General features: G+C 35.3%; 1 protein-coding gene across 2 annotated transcripts; it reads right to left on the reverse strand.

Annotated features, from left to right (window-relative positions):
- Nucleotides 1-338: 338 nt before the first annotated feature.
- LOC123885085 (pentatricopeptide repeat-containing protein At2g30780-like) lies at nt 339-5,406 on the reverse strand. 2 transcript variants are annotated; one of them, XM_045934308.1, is made up of 4 exons: nt 4,885-5,406; nt 3,051-4,459; nt 2,416-2,499; nt 339-803 (listed from the first exon to the last, which is right to left on the reverse strand). In XM_045934308.1, exons 1-2 carry the CDS (start codon nt 5,245-5,247, stop codon nt 3,320-3,322), a joined length of 1,503 nt encoding a protein of 500 aa, XP_045790264.1. In that variant the 5' UTR covers nt 5,248-5,406; the 3' UTR covers nt 339-803; nt 2,416-2,499; nt 3,051-3,319. The 2 variants fall into 2 exon arrangements, with proteins under 2 accessions (XP_045790264.1, XP_045790265.1); XM_045934309.1 differs by having other exon boundaries at nt 2,416-2,508; nt 4,885-5,393.
- Nucleotides 5,407-14,351: the final 8,945 nt, after the last annotated feature.

Consider the following 14,351-nt stretch of genomic DNA (forward strand, 5'->3'; position numbering starts at 1 on the left):
CTCGACCATGCTTATGAATGGTTTAATTTGGAACTGCAGAGGTGCTGGTGGTCGTAACTTTCATTCACTTATGAGAGAATATATGCGAAATCATCGTTTTAACTTCATTGCTCTTCTTGAACCAAGAATCAGTGGTTCCACTGCTGACAATGTGGTTAAAAAAAAGATGGGGATTGGGACACGCTAAAAAATATAAAATGTCACAACTTCAATAATTTCCAGGAGTAATAATAATATCAATAATCATTGTCACTGTTGTTTCTGCCAAAAGAAAATTATTGTTTGTAGGAAAAATAAACGGACAGTAACAACAATACAATTTTAATTATTTGTCAAGCTAACATAAAAAATTGACATCATTAAAAAATGATTTGACACTCTGAACTGGGCAGCTCTCCCAATACACTGTAAATTAAGTATATACAAAATGAATTAGCACAGATGAAAAACTCTTGTGCTAAATGAAGATGCTACCAATTGAGAAATACTTGAACAAAATTGTAGTATATCTGTAAATATTCCTAATGATGAGTGTTATGTGTTTCTCTTGAATTGCCTTTTTAAGTCTAACAATAAAAAATATTGTATAATTTGTATTCGCTTCCCCTTTGAAGTGCAAGTTTTGATAGATACGCGTACTGAGCAGCAGTTCCAACTGCATTGCTTTGTTCCTGCCGTTCTTCTTATGCCAAAGAAGGATTCGTTTTCGAGAAATGCCACACGCTTCTTCATTTGGTATCACTTATCACATCCCATAAACCATCACCGGCTACAATAAGGCCATGGTTTCAAGTATCAATCACCTGGAGGTGGACAAGAAACAAAGTTACACTTCAGCAGAGAATAAGGTAGGAGACTTTGAAAAAGCTTATGGGATACTCCACATTAATGCTGACTTGTTTAATAAACAAATTTGACTAAGATTTATATACAAGTTTAATTAATTAAAAAGACCATTCCTGATATGCATTGACTGTCCAATCACACATAAACCTTATGTTTGGATTTTTTTTTTTTTTTTTATAAGACCTTATGTTTGGATTGATGGAATGAGATGGAATGGAATGGAAAGGGATGGAATAGAATAATGTTCCATTGTTTGGATTTGTAAAATAATAATGGAATGGAATGGAATAGGATGGAATAGATTCCATCACATACCACTACTTACCTTCGATTTTCTAAAATATCCAAACGATGGAATGAAAGATTTATTCCATTCCGCTCCATTCCATTCCATTCCACTCTACCCTATTCCGCTCCATTCCATTTATTCCATCAATCCAAACAGAGCAGCCTCCAGGGACGGATCTATTCATGTCATTGTGGGTGCAAGTGCCCCCACTACCATTTTAATCTTTTGTTAAAAATACATACTAATATATCTAAGCACCTGTGAATAATTGTTATGCTTTCATGGTATGCTGCTTTGTTTTTCTTCTAGTAAATGCAAAGTTTTGTCTCATGAGTAAACCAGTTATCATGTCTAAATGCTCCGTAAATGTTTCACTACACCAAAAAGATGGCAACTATTTTGAAAAACAATATATATTCTATTTTTAATTTAATTTACTTTATTTCTTCAAAAACAAAATTTAGTTTATATATTATCATTTCAATATTAATAGTAAGATATATATTGCGAGTTGGGATTCTCTCTATTTCTTATTCTTTCCATTTCCTCCATTATTATATATTTTGAGAAATATAAATATAAAAACGAGACATTAAATGAGTCCAAATCTCTAAAATTTCTAGATCCGTCCCTGGCAGCCTCTGCAATTTGCATAAAATTGAAGCCAATTGAAGATAGTGTTTAGAAATATCAGGCCAAGAAGTGGCAGAACATGTTTACTTTAATGAAAGATGAGGTTCTCTAACTGGGAGGACCATGACGTTTTCATTTTGGGTATTTTGTCCAAACACTGTTCTGATAGAGCACTACTTGTGCTGTTAATGAGCTGAGCTTTTTCAAAAATAAAATGCACAGACATTTGTATTGATGAGCTGAGCACTACTTGTACTATTATGACAATTTGACCTTTATGTCGATTTAAATTCAGCACAAAAAAAAGCAGGAAAATTATATCAGAAAAGTTATCAGAACAAAAAACTACACAAATTGATTTGTTATCAAAAGATAACATTATATGGCCACACTATATCAAGTAATAATGTTATATCAAGAGACAACTTATAGAGTCGTTGGCATTATTATATATAGATTTTATTAGAAAACATTTGTGATTCTAAATCCAATAATTCAGAATTGATCATAAATTTTATCAAAAAAAGAAAAGAAAAAAGAATCGATAGTAAATTTGATTGATTCTGATAATCTATAAACAATTCAATAAAGGCATGCTTACAGTTGTACCAAAAAAAAAGAGAAAAAAAAAAGGCATATCTACAGACCTTAACACTGACAACAGTCTCAAGAGCAAGAGCTTCTTCAGTGCCGAGACTCCCACCCATCATTACTGATTCTTGCACCATTACCTGCATGAACTACTCCAATCTCATCAGCTAATTTTTTAAAGCATTTTTAAATTACCATTTTAAAATGTCCCAATTGTGGAAGTACTCACAGATTAATCCACTATTTGAATTTTGAACATATGTTGGTGCACAAATCAGTGTACAGATGAAGTGCAGAAAAGGGGAAGAAATAATGAATTAGAGGATCGAAGTGCGTGAATTATGTAAGAGTAGGGTCGTGGAGAAATCACTTTTTTTTTTTTTTATAATGGATAAATCAATTTTGGAAGCAAAAGGGTGCAACAATAGAAAATAGAAGATACAGAAAAAAAAAACTCACATGTAGTATTTAAAACTTGATTTAATCTGATGGTTGTTATTTAAGCCTCTCATCTCTCAATATAAATACTTCTCTCACTTCATATGCACACACAGACACATGGTTATCCCAATACAAAAGCAAAACAGAAACAACCACAATATATGCATTCAAGAATTTAATAATGCTGAAACAGACCATATAGGCCAACAAAGTGAATAAATCCACCAAAACCAAGAGAAAAGATGCATACCTTCAGATTATTTGAAATGGAAACCCGCTGAAGAAGTATATTTTCAAACAAAAATGTAATAGAAAGGCCATGTACAACCATAACCATAGTTACAGAATTTCCTTGAATGCAATCAATTCATCAAATATATTCAATGAGCTTTGTTTCTTTTGCCTAAAACTGTAGACAAATTCAGTTTATGCCAAATGCAATGAACATCTTCACGTTAACCTGCTGAATGTATTTATAGCTATGGTAGTGGCATATGTGATGCACCTCAGCAATATAAATCATGATGGAAATGCATGATCGGGAATCTCGTAACCATGCTTGAACATTCTTCCCAATATTTTTAAAACCATGGATCTCTGACCAGTACTCGAGTAAGCTTTGTACATTATCCACAGTGTTTTCTTGTTGCAATTCACATTGATATTTTCCATCTCCTCAAGGACATATTGCATTTCCCTAAAGTTCTTCTGCGAACCATACATGACCAGCTTACAATGAAATAACGAGTGGCAGATTCTCCACCCCGCAAATATAGATCGTCTAACGAAAGTTTCAAGATTTTGTATTGCATTACACCGAAAATAAGCTGTAATTATGCACTTCATAATACCCGAAGTTGTTATAGCAGTTTTGTGCTCAAACGCCTCATTTATTGCATTCTCCATTTCATCTAACCTGTTTTCCTGGGCATACAACTTAATCAACAACACATTTAACCATGGCCTGTATTCTTTTTCAGGGATCAACTTTAACAACACCCTTACTTTCTTTATTTTATCTTCATCAGAACTTTTACAATAGGCACATATCATAACCCTGATAATCGGCATTTCATTTTCATTTACATGATCCCTTATCAACAAATATATCTCTTCCATCTTCTCCAGATTACCACAGTGTGCATACCCACGAATCATTAAGAGGTAGGTTTTCATATTAGGCTCAACAGGGCCTGACTTTAACACTTGAAAAACTTTTTCCATATCATCCCACATCCAGGTTGAGATATATCCACCAATTAAATAATTATAAGTGGATATATTAGGTGAGAGGTGTAACTCCCTCATCTCCTTGAATGTTGCTTCCATGTGATCAATGAGCATCAAGCGACCAAATACAGATATAACAATACTATACGTAACATTGTTAGGAGTGCAAGTTGGATCCTTTTTCATGCCAAGAAACAAAGAGTAGCATCTATCAGCAAGACCGTTGAACATAAAAGCACCCATTAGTGCATTGTAAGTGCTGGTTATCTTAACACCCTTATATTCCGCCTCCTTAAATAGCTCAACAGCAAGATCAATATTCCTAGATCTTCCTGCTGCTTTAATACCCTTGGAATACTCGTGTGCATCCATAGAATTCCTGAAAGTTTCATATTCAGAAACCTTTCTCTTCCTTCTCCAATTAAACACCTAAATGTTGAGATTTTTCAACAACACAAAGGTAAGTAAAGGTTATTTACTTCGAAACAATGTTGTCAAATAGCAGCTATAGTGTTATGTTACAGGAATTTGAACAAATTGTAATCGTTTCACCTTTGTTTAATATAGCTAATCAAAATAGCTTACATAAGCGCTTGTGCCATAAGCTACAAATAAGCAGTTTATCCAAATAGGCCCTAGGTATTGCAATATTTAAACAAACTACTATTCTCTACGATCCGTGATTAAACAAAAATTGTTTAAAATTTAGAATTTATAAATGTGAATAAAATTGAAGTGAGGAAAAAAAAAATGAATTGGAATAATAATAATAATAATAATAATAATAATAATAATAATAATAATAATAATAATAATAATAATAATAATAATAATAATAATAATAATAATAATACCTTAAGTAAAAGGGAAGGCTGTGAATTCAATTGATTCAAAAGTTCAAGAAAAACAGGGTGAGAGGAAATCAAAGATTCAGCATTATCATCCAAAATGGTTGTTAGCTGAACAGAATCAGAAGCTTGACGAACCAATTTATTCCTCAAAAGCGCGATTTCAGCATCGGTGAGATGCTGCTTTTTGCGTGGAGGAATAGAAGATTTGAACAATGAAACAAGGTCTAAGACCGCGCTTGGCGGCTGTTGAAGGGTATTGATCCGTCGTTTGATGAATGTGGTGGTGGTGGTTATTGGAATCGAACGAATTTCGTTGAATCTGGAAGATTGCGATGCTTCTGAAGTGAATCTCCAAAAACGCTTCATTGTGAATGTTGAAAAAAAATCGATAGGGTTTTACAGAGAAGAAAATTATGAGTGGCGATGTGAGAAAGAAGGCACAGATGGCTGGCTGTGTCTCCCAACTTTTTTGTTTTAGGGTTGGCTATCTGCGGTGGTCCAATTAGAGTAGCATCATCATCCATCAAGTGTTTAATTTAACCTTTTTTTTTTAAAACAAAAAATGATTAATTTAAAACTCAAATTAGTCCCTCACATTAGGCAAATCAGTCCCAACATAATTGTCACATTTTATTCCTGCACATTTTTTGATGCACAAATTTAATTATTAATATCTTAAAGGGTGTATTGTTAAAAATTATGAAAATTTGATATTTTGCATCGACACAAATCTAACAAAATTTCATATGCTAATATTTATCTTCATTGATATTTTGAAATTTTTGTGAAGGACAAATGGGTCTTCACTCTTAGATTTAATTACATTTTTCCCTTTATTTTGCTGTGCTCACAAAATTCATCCACTATTTTTCTTTTATAAGCAAAAATTTATTATAAGGAGTACAAAGGTGAAAGGGGTACTCAAACTCTTACAACAAAGAGCACTAAACTAAATGCTTAGAATACAAGACATAGAATTTAAACACCAAAAAGGAAAAGGAGTACAAGTCATACGCCCATACCGACTAGTGAACCACAACCAAAAATGAAGTTTGATTGTCTCCAATAACGACGAAACATCCGGTATATTGTCCTTAAAAATTACTTTATTGCGAAGATTCCAAATATTTCAAGTGGTTGTCAACCATACCAAGTACCGGACACGACCTTTGTCTTTCATTTTGAACAATTCACCAAATAAAAGAAAATGATTTCTACCTTCGACTCCGGTTTGTAAAGATGTCCCTAACCAAGATAAAACTTTGTTAAAAGATGTTTTTCGTCCTCAGCTTGTTGAAAACAAAAGACGCAAGATAATTCATGATGATTAGTCAAAATACCTCGGTGATGAAGAGTTGCTCTTGTTGGTAATCTCTTTAATAATAACCTCCAACCAAAAACATTTACTTTCGAAGGAACATCCGACTTCCAAAGGCGCTGAATGGCCTCGAGCACATGAACATCATGAAGCTCTACCTGCCGCAGGTCTAATAAATCCGTGTAACAGGATTTAATTGTGAACAATCCATTCGAATCCGGAATCCAGCGCCACTGATCGTGATTATTGTTGTGAAGGGAAAAACCATCGAACAGACCTTGTAATTCAGTAAGCTGCTGGGCTTCATTCACACTCAACGATTCAGACCAATTCCACCTCCATAATGGCACTAAACCATTTCCTCGCAGACGTTTAGAAACCTTGACATTCTTGATCGCTTCCTTAGCATACAAATCAGGAAAAAGATAACAAAAACCCTGGTTTCCGTACCATTTAAATTGCCAAAACCCAATGTTATTACCATTACCAACACAACAACTAATATTGGATTTAAACCAACTATCACTCATTCTGCGCCCGGGACTAATAATATCACGCCACCACAAAGAAGAGTGTGCACTAGGAGTAATATCAAAACCACTCAGCAATAGAGAAGGTAGGTGACCATAACAGTAATGAAGTAAGTCAGTCCAAATTGCATTATCGTGATTCAAAAAACATCACTTCCATTTGCTAAGCAAAGCCAAATTAAAGAGTTCGAGATTTTTTACCCCTAAACCACCTTTCTCCATAGGTAAACAAATTTGATCCCATTTAACCCAACATACCTTTCTCTCCTCTGCACAACCACCCCAAAAAAAGTTCCTGTTCTGGTGAACACTCAAAGGGGGTTGTATTATTGATATTGGATTAAACAATGTTTACATAAACTTAGACCCAAGAAAGGTCCATATGTTTTTTTTTTGTAGAGAAAAGAATGTGTCCATGACCATGAATGGTCAATGTTATTTATAGAGTCTCCTTCCTTCTTCTCCAAGCTCCACTACCCTGTTTTTCGGCCACCTCCTTCTTCCTCCGTACTTTTCTCCTTATCCTCTGTTATGGTGGATCATGGTTCGTGGTTGCCATCTTCTTCCTCAAGAATAGTCAGAGTGGAAGATCATGGGGGAGGAGCTATTTTCCTCTGCTTAACGCCACAATTTCAAAATATTGGCGCCATCACAGTTTGTCCCGCCTTGCATTATTTGAAATTGTGAATTGGATCATATTGGGCCACTTCTTGTTGGGCCTTGGTAAAATCTTTATATCCACGCCCGGTCCACAACCCCCCAAGCACGAAGCTTGAAGAGGTGAAGTGCTTAAGGTGGTTATGTACACGTTCTAAGAAGGGGAAATGGCGCTTAGTTTTGGCGTGCTTTTTTCAAATGGTAACTGCTGCATGATCCCACGTTTAAAATCTAGGACGTGCTCGAGCTTTTAGATGATATGCCCCAATAAATGCCTCCTTGTAGGTTGCCTATGAACCACCATCCTTGCGCTATCATTTCTTAATTCATAAGCACATTCGTCGGATGCTGAAAATGGGGACAAAACGGGCGATAGAGGAAATGCACTTGGACGCCGTTTTGATCGCCAAGAAGCTGGACGCGCCCTTTGTTAATTGAATTTGTTTTCCTTTCTGTTATTTGCTTTCCCTTGATGTATTTTCCTTTGATGTATTTTGCATTCCTTTCGTACTATTTTCCTGTCTTATCAATGAAAAGTATTGTTTTTCCCTTTAATTTGTCTACGAATATCACCGCTCTTTCACGCTAATGGATCACAACAAACTTACACTATAAACACGGTCTCCAAGACAGTCAAAGTGGGTGGTTGCAACCGTCCACACATTTATTACGCGTTGTTGATAACCATGTTGACTTGATCGTAATCTTGGCCTATAAATACCAACACTTGTTGCTTCCAATCCATTCATTCCATCAGAAATTCTTTCTTTCCTTCACTTGCTTCACGAAACAATGGGGAGGAAGAAAACCCAGAAAAAGGTTTCCCAGGAAGAAAAAACTCAAAAGGGAAACAAGAAAGGAGAGACATCTTCCTCCAGACGTACCAAAGAATCCAAAGAGGTGAAAGTAGAAGCTGTCGTCGTTTCCTCTGATTCCTCCAGCTCTGAGGAGATTGACGAGGATTACGCTGAGTTCTTGAAGACATATAACCCTCAGGAGTTTTATCCTGGCACTTCTTCTTCAGATGGAGAAGATAGGGTCGTAGAGACGGCGGACCCCCTGTTGAAGGCAAAGGGGTCCCTGGAGACCTTAATCAAACCCTAAGGAATAACCTTAGGATTTGATTTTAGATTTTCTTTTATTTTTGTCTGTCTCTTCTTTTCCTTTTTCTCTTGTAAGCTGTATTTTTCTTGATTAATAAAAATTTTCTTCCAGATTTTGCGTATTGCCTCTTATGTGTATGCATTCCTTTTTCTTGAATGGCTTTTTTTAATATGATATGAGTAATGATGCTTGAAAAGACGATTCTTTGAAAAATGCTTAAAAAAGGCGCCGTAACAAGATAACCATAGATGACGTCGTATAACTCGTATGGGCGACGCCTGATTCATATATGTTATAACGACTGCGCCCTAGGCGTCATACTTGGATACCATCCGTTCCAAAACAATTACTCTTCTGAAGTTGATTTACTCGAACACGTTTTGTCCACGTGTCAATACTTTTGGTGCGTGTTACCGAGGCACTCCTTTACCCACTAGATCTTAGAAACTTTTGAACTTCTCTTACATCCTTTGGTTTAAACGTCGCCTCCTTCTTTTCCTTCTTTATAAACTCCTCTTTGCTACCCATTTTATTTTCACTAAATTGTTTATAAAAATTCGGTGCGTTTTCCAACTTTCTCCAACCCTTTCTCCAGCGAGCAAATCTTTGCTTTCCGTTTCGAACTTCAATCCTCTAATCTTTCGTCTTCACAGTTTATTAAGGTAAGCTTTCCTTCGATTCCCTTCTTTTTCTTTCAGTGCCCTAGTTTTCTTTGCTCTACATACATGGTGATTTTGAGAGAGTTGACTGATGGTGAGGGAAGCACACCAAATCCTTCCCACCTTGACTCCGATTGGGTGCGCCAGGTTCGCGCCCACTTCACTAGGGCTAACGGGACTCTAAATATTCGGGGTATCGATTGCTTCCTTTGGGGTTTTGACGTTGGTTCTAGCGATAGTTCCGATAGTGATAGTGATTGTGTCATAATTTCCCCTTCCTATTTCACAGGAAAGCGTAAGAACACTTGTCGTGACTTAGTTGTTGCGGATCCCACACCTCTTGCCATTATGGATACTACTTCCAAATTCACTAATGACGCGATGGTTAGTAGCTTTAGGGGGGTTATTGGCGTCTCTAGCTCTGGTGATGAAAAACATGTCATCTTTGAACCTGTGGGTGAGGATGAGCTCGTTACTACAGTAAATTTTAATCCACCTCATTACTTTTATATGTATTCCTATCTCCTTCAGAATTTTAACCTACGCCTTCCCTTTACCAAGTTCGAGGCGCTTATGCTGAGAATTCTTAATGTTGCGCCTAATCAGCTTCATCCTAATAGCTGGGCCTTCATTAAGGCATTTGAAGTACTATGCTCCTTCTTTGGGCTGGATCCTTCAGTCGGCGTTTTCTTTTCTTATTTTTATATCAAAAATCTTGACCAAAACAAAATCGTGTCCATCAGTAATCGCCCTGGTCGTAGACTCTTCAGCATATTTGCCAGTAACGTTAAGAATTATAAAAACTCCTTCATTAAGTTCCGTTGTGGAGAAAACTTTCCTGGCCTTTTGTTTGGCCAAAATAAGGAGCCTTTGTTTCCTTTTTACTGGACTCCCAACTCTAGGGTCATTAAGGGCGTTGATCCCAAAACCTTGAGGGATTATGAGAGGGAGATGGTGTAACGACCCAATTTTCAAATTATTAATTTTTATGTGTTAAAATATTTTATTAACGTAGAATTTTAATTAAGTTAATAACTTGAGTTATTTATCGAGTACTTTAGTTATTAAGCAAGTAGAGTGAGTTAACGTATTATTGGGCCAAGCCAACTGGGCTTGAGGCCCAATGGGCCTTGTGTGTGTGTGGGGCGCCCATATGGGCATAGTGAGGGAAGAGAGAATTCATTATTCTCTTTTGTTTTTGTGTTCTTGAGAGAAGAGGAGAGCTTGTGGAGCTAGGGCAAGGGGAGAGCTAGAGGTTCAAGATCAATCTTCGAGTTTTTCTTCGAATCCAGGTGTGAGAGTAGGTTCCTTAATCGTGGGTGACCCGAGGAAGGGGAGAATGTCGATTTCTCCTCACCCGAACTTCCTCCACCCCATTTTCGTTTTAGCTTTGAATGGATTTTCTTGATGGAAATCGTTCCTAAGGTTCTTATTATGTTTAACATGCTTTTAACATGATTAATGAACAGATTTAATGGTTAAAAAACGAGTTTATGAAAGATTAAACTCAAGAACTTTGTGTTCTTGAGAGTTTTGATGAAAAAGTGTTCAATCTTTACTTTTTCGATGTTTATGATGTAGATCTGAGAAATGGACTGTCCTTTTGTGTTTATCTATGTTTGTTATGTTTGAATACAAACTCTTTTGGGATTTATAACATGAAAAATGGGATTTTTGGGTGATTTGGTGTAGAAAACGCAAGTTTTGAACTGTCCTGACAGGAGACACTCGCTAGGCCTTCGCTCAGCGAACGTGTGGCGAACAGCTCGCTGCAGCTCGCTGCAGCTCGCCATGAGCAGGTGATCCCCTGATGAGGTTCGCTTAGGCTCGCTAGGCCTTCGCTCAGCGAATAGTTCGCTAATGCTCGCCGATGCTCGCCGTGAGTCAGTGGCTTCCTGGCATTGTTCGCTTTGGTTCGTTGAGCCTTCGCTCAGCGAAGGCCTCTGTGACAGCAATTATTGTTGATGCTTGTAAGTGTAATTAGGCACTTGTAACATGGTTTAATGGTATTCTTACATGATTGTTGATGCATGTTGATGCTTATAATGCTCATTGCTAATCGTTAAATGATTGTTAATCGTGTATGAAGTATAAATGAAGAATATTAAGGTTTTGTTAAATCTTAATGATGAAGTATGTTGGATAGTGTTCCACATAGTAAATGAAGAGCTTTATGCTATATATTTGTGAGTGAATTCATGAAAAACATATACATGCATTCATGAATTAAATAGGATATTGGATATTCCAATAAAGAAGTATATCGGATTATATTTATCCGATAAAGAAGGATATTAGAGGTGAGATACTCTAATAAAGAAGATGGTACCACATGCATTAGAAATGTCTAGGGTGACATTCATGAAGTTGAAGCATTAGATTCGCATTAGGCTATGTGTGCATTTTATGATAAATGATATGTGACACATGTTTGGCTAATTGTGGTATTTGATAATTGATAATTGATTGTGTGAGTATTCGATTATATGTGTTTATGTACTTATAATGGAATGATAGATGTTGATGAATATGTATGAATGTATGATATATGCATGATTATTGAAGAAGTGTTTAAGTACCCTTTTACTTGCACTTGTATTTTGATTATGTGATCTAACTCTCATGCTTTGTGTTATGTGTTGGACCGTTGGGGGTTCAGATTCTCAGGTTGAGGATCCCGATCAGAGTTAGAGGATTGCTCGTGCTCGTGGTAGTGCGCTTTTTGGTGAGGAGTTTAGCTTAGACTACTCCTTAGATATATTTTATATATCTTTTTGACTAGGTTGTATAGAATTGCTCTGATTAGGTATTTACCGTGTCGGGTTATTCGAATTGAATTGTATTAAGCCCGTGATGGCATATTTAACTTTGCTCATCCTTTACTTTTTGTTGTAAACATAATATCCTTGTTGTTGATATGGCCTAGAGCCTAGGGATATTGTAACGCCCCAAAATTTTGGAATATATTCTTTTAGTAATTTCCTTAAATTGTTTGTTTTATTGAACTACTTATGTTATATTTACATTATATTTTGTCATTGTCTTATTTTGATTACTTATTTTATTTATTTATTTATGAAAGATTTAATGAAATTGTGACACCATATATTTTATTTTATTAATTAAAGACCCTTATTTCATTTTTAACAAATTTGTGTGATCATGAATTTCTCCCATGATAATATTGTCCGTGAATGGCTAGGGGCAAGTAATATTGCCAAATATTAGTCTTCCACTTAAAAAAAAACTCTCTTAATAACCATTATTCTTCCACAATTATTTTTGGTATGTTACGAATTTGCACCACACGTTTGGACTCAAATATTTGTCCAATCAATCCTCTTAAATTCCCTCTCCCATAATTTCGGTGCAAGCCGTTATTGCTTCTTTGTAATTGCCCAACTTATGACTCTATTGCTAATTATGTCTAAACCTAATTACGGGTAGAACATGCCTCACGTTTTCTTTCTCTAATCCTTGTTGAATATCCTCTATTTTTATCACCATGAAATCAATTCTCATAATTATCATCAATTCTATCTACTACACCTTGAATTGGCTTTCAACATCACATAAGTCCATCACTAAGCAGAAAGTAAAATAAGACTAAGACCGTTTGATGATCATTCCTTTCTTCATTCTGATCGTGATCTAGACAACTTTCATAGACCCATTCTATTCTAATCAAATTTACCCGTCACCATAGAATTTCTTTTTCTCCTTCGTTCATTGTCGGATCGCGCTCAGTTTTGGACAACATGCTCACCATACGTGGTGCTTCATTTTCAACCGTTGGATCGTCAAAACGAGACCTGTAGTGAGAGAAATAGTGGTTGCAGAATAGGACACGAATTTGGGATTTAAAGTTGTGCTAGGAAGAAAAGCGTCGAAGGTAAGGGCTTTTTCCCCATACATTGCTACGTAAGGATTGTGTTGTGAGGTGGTAATAGGGCCTTTGTCTTTTAAAAGAAAACTAAAAAAAGAAAAAGAAAAAAAGAACTTTGGATTTGAGAATTTGTAAGCTTTGAGAATTTTGATTTGAGGATTGTTGTTGTGCTGATTTGTTGTTGTCGCGTTGAATTTGTTCGATAATTTGAGAATTTGTCTTGGGTGTAAATATGACCATGCATCCATCCATTTGTCAAAACCTTTGTTGTCGTGCAGTGGAAGTCCGATGTGTTTCACTTGGCTTTCAAATTTGTTGTCGTGCAGAGGAGTGTTTTTAGGAATATAATTCTGACCTCCAACCCTGGTACCACATGCATCTAGAGATTATAGGCCGCATTGCATACATTGTTTCTTAAATATCCTTGTGTGTATAATTTGTTAATTGTGCATTGTGTTGTTTTTATGATGTTCGGATAGTGTGTTGCTTTATATGATTGATGACGAGTTATCCGCGTACTTTTTTGTAAAATAAATAATTATATATATTTTTTTTAAATCTTTTGATTGATGAAGTGTTTTGTTATTATTTTATAACATTTTTCTTATGGTGAGTATGATTCAATTTGGATAAGGAAATTGACTCTTACAAATAACATTTTAGGTACTCAAGGAGATGATCATAATTGGTGCTTTTGTTTGATGCGTGCACGGGGATAAACATAAGGGGTTTTCATTAACTTGTAATTTAAATGGAACATTGTATCATTGTATAAATATTACTTGTAATCTCAAATAATTATTCTTCTTTGTAGAAACAAAAATTTAGTCATATGTTTAATGAAATAAAGTCTTTTTTTTATAGTTATTTTATTGTTAAAAATCTGGGCTGTTACAATTGGTATCAGAGCAATAATCCTCGGACAAATATTTTGGGGTGAGAGCGATTTTGTTTTGACGTATGTCTTATTAAGTGATGTGTGATCTTTTGTGTTTGATTTTGTTGTGTTAACATTCTTTTGTTTATAAGAAATAAATTTGTGATTTTTAGAAACTATATATATATTTTAATCCTTTTATTGAAATTTTTGAGTATTATTTTATTTATACGAAATAAGTTTTATGATGAACCGTAGTAATCAGGACCTAATTTCTTGAGTGAAATATTTGTTGTCCTTAGTTGCATCATTGTAATTTGACTTGTGCAATTTGAAAATTTTCTATTAAAGTTGATTTCTTTTCACTCGTTATTTTCATGATTGTCTTGTCTTATTTTAATAAATTACTTACACTCCCTAGTTGTTTTGTGATCCTTAG

This window comes from Trifolium pratense, linkage group LG5 (assembly GCF_020283565.1).
Source record: "Trifolium pratense cultivar HEN17-A07 linkage group LG5, ARS_RC_1.1, whole genome shotgun sequence".
NCBI lineage: Eukaryota > Viridiplantae > Streptophyta > Magnoliopsida > Fabales > Fabaceae > Trifolium > Trifolium pratense.

What these genes read in the sequence shown, in the direction of transcription:
- LOC123885085 (XM_045934308.1), bottom strand. Translation starts at nt 5,247, where the DNA reads ATGAAGCGTTTTTGGAGATTCACTTCAGAAGCATCGCAATCTTCCAGA. An exon ending in AGCCTTCCCTTTTACTTAAG is followed by an intron (nt 4,460 to 4,884) that starts GTATTATTATTA and finishes CTCAACATTTAG; the next exon opens with GTGTTTAATTGGAGAAGGAA.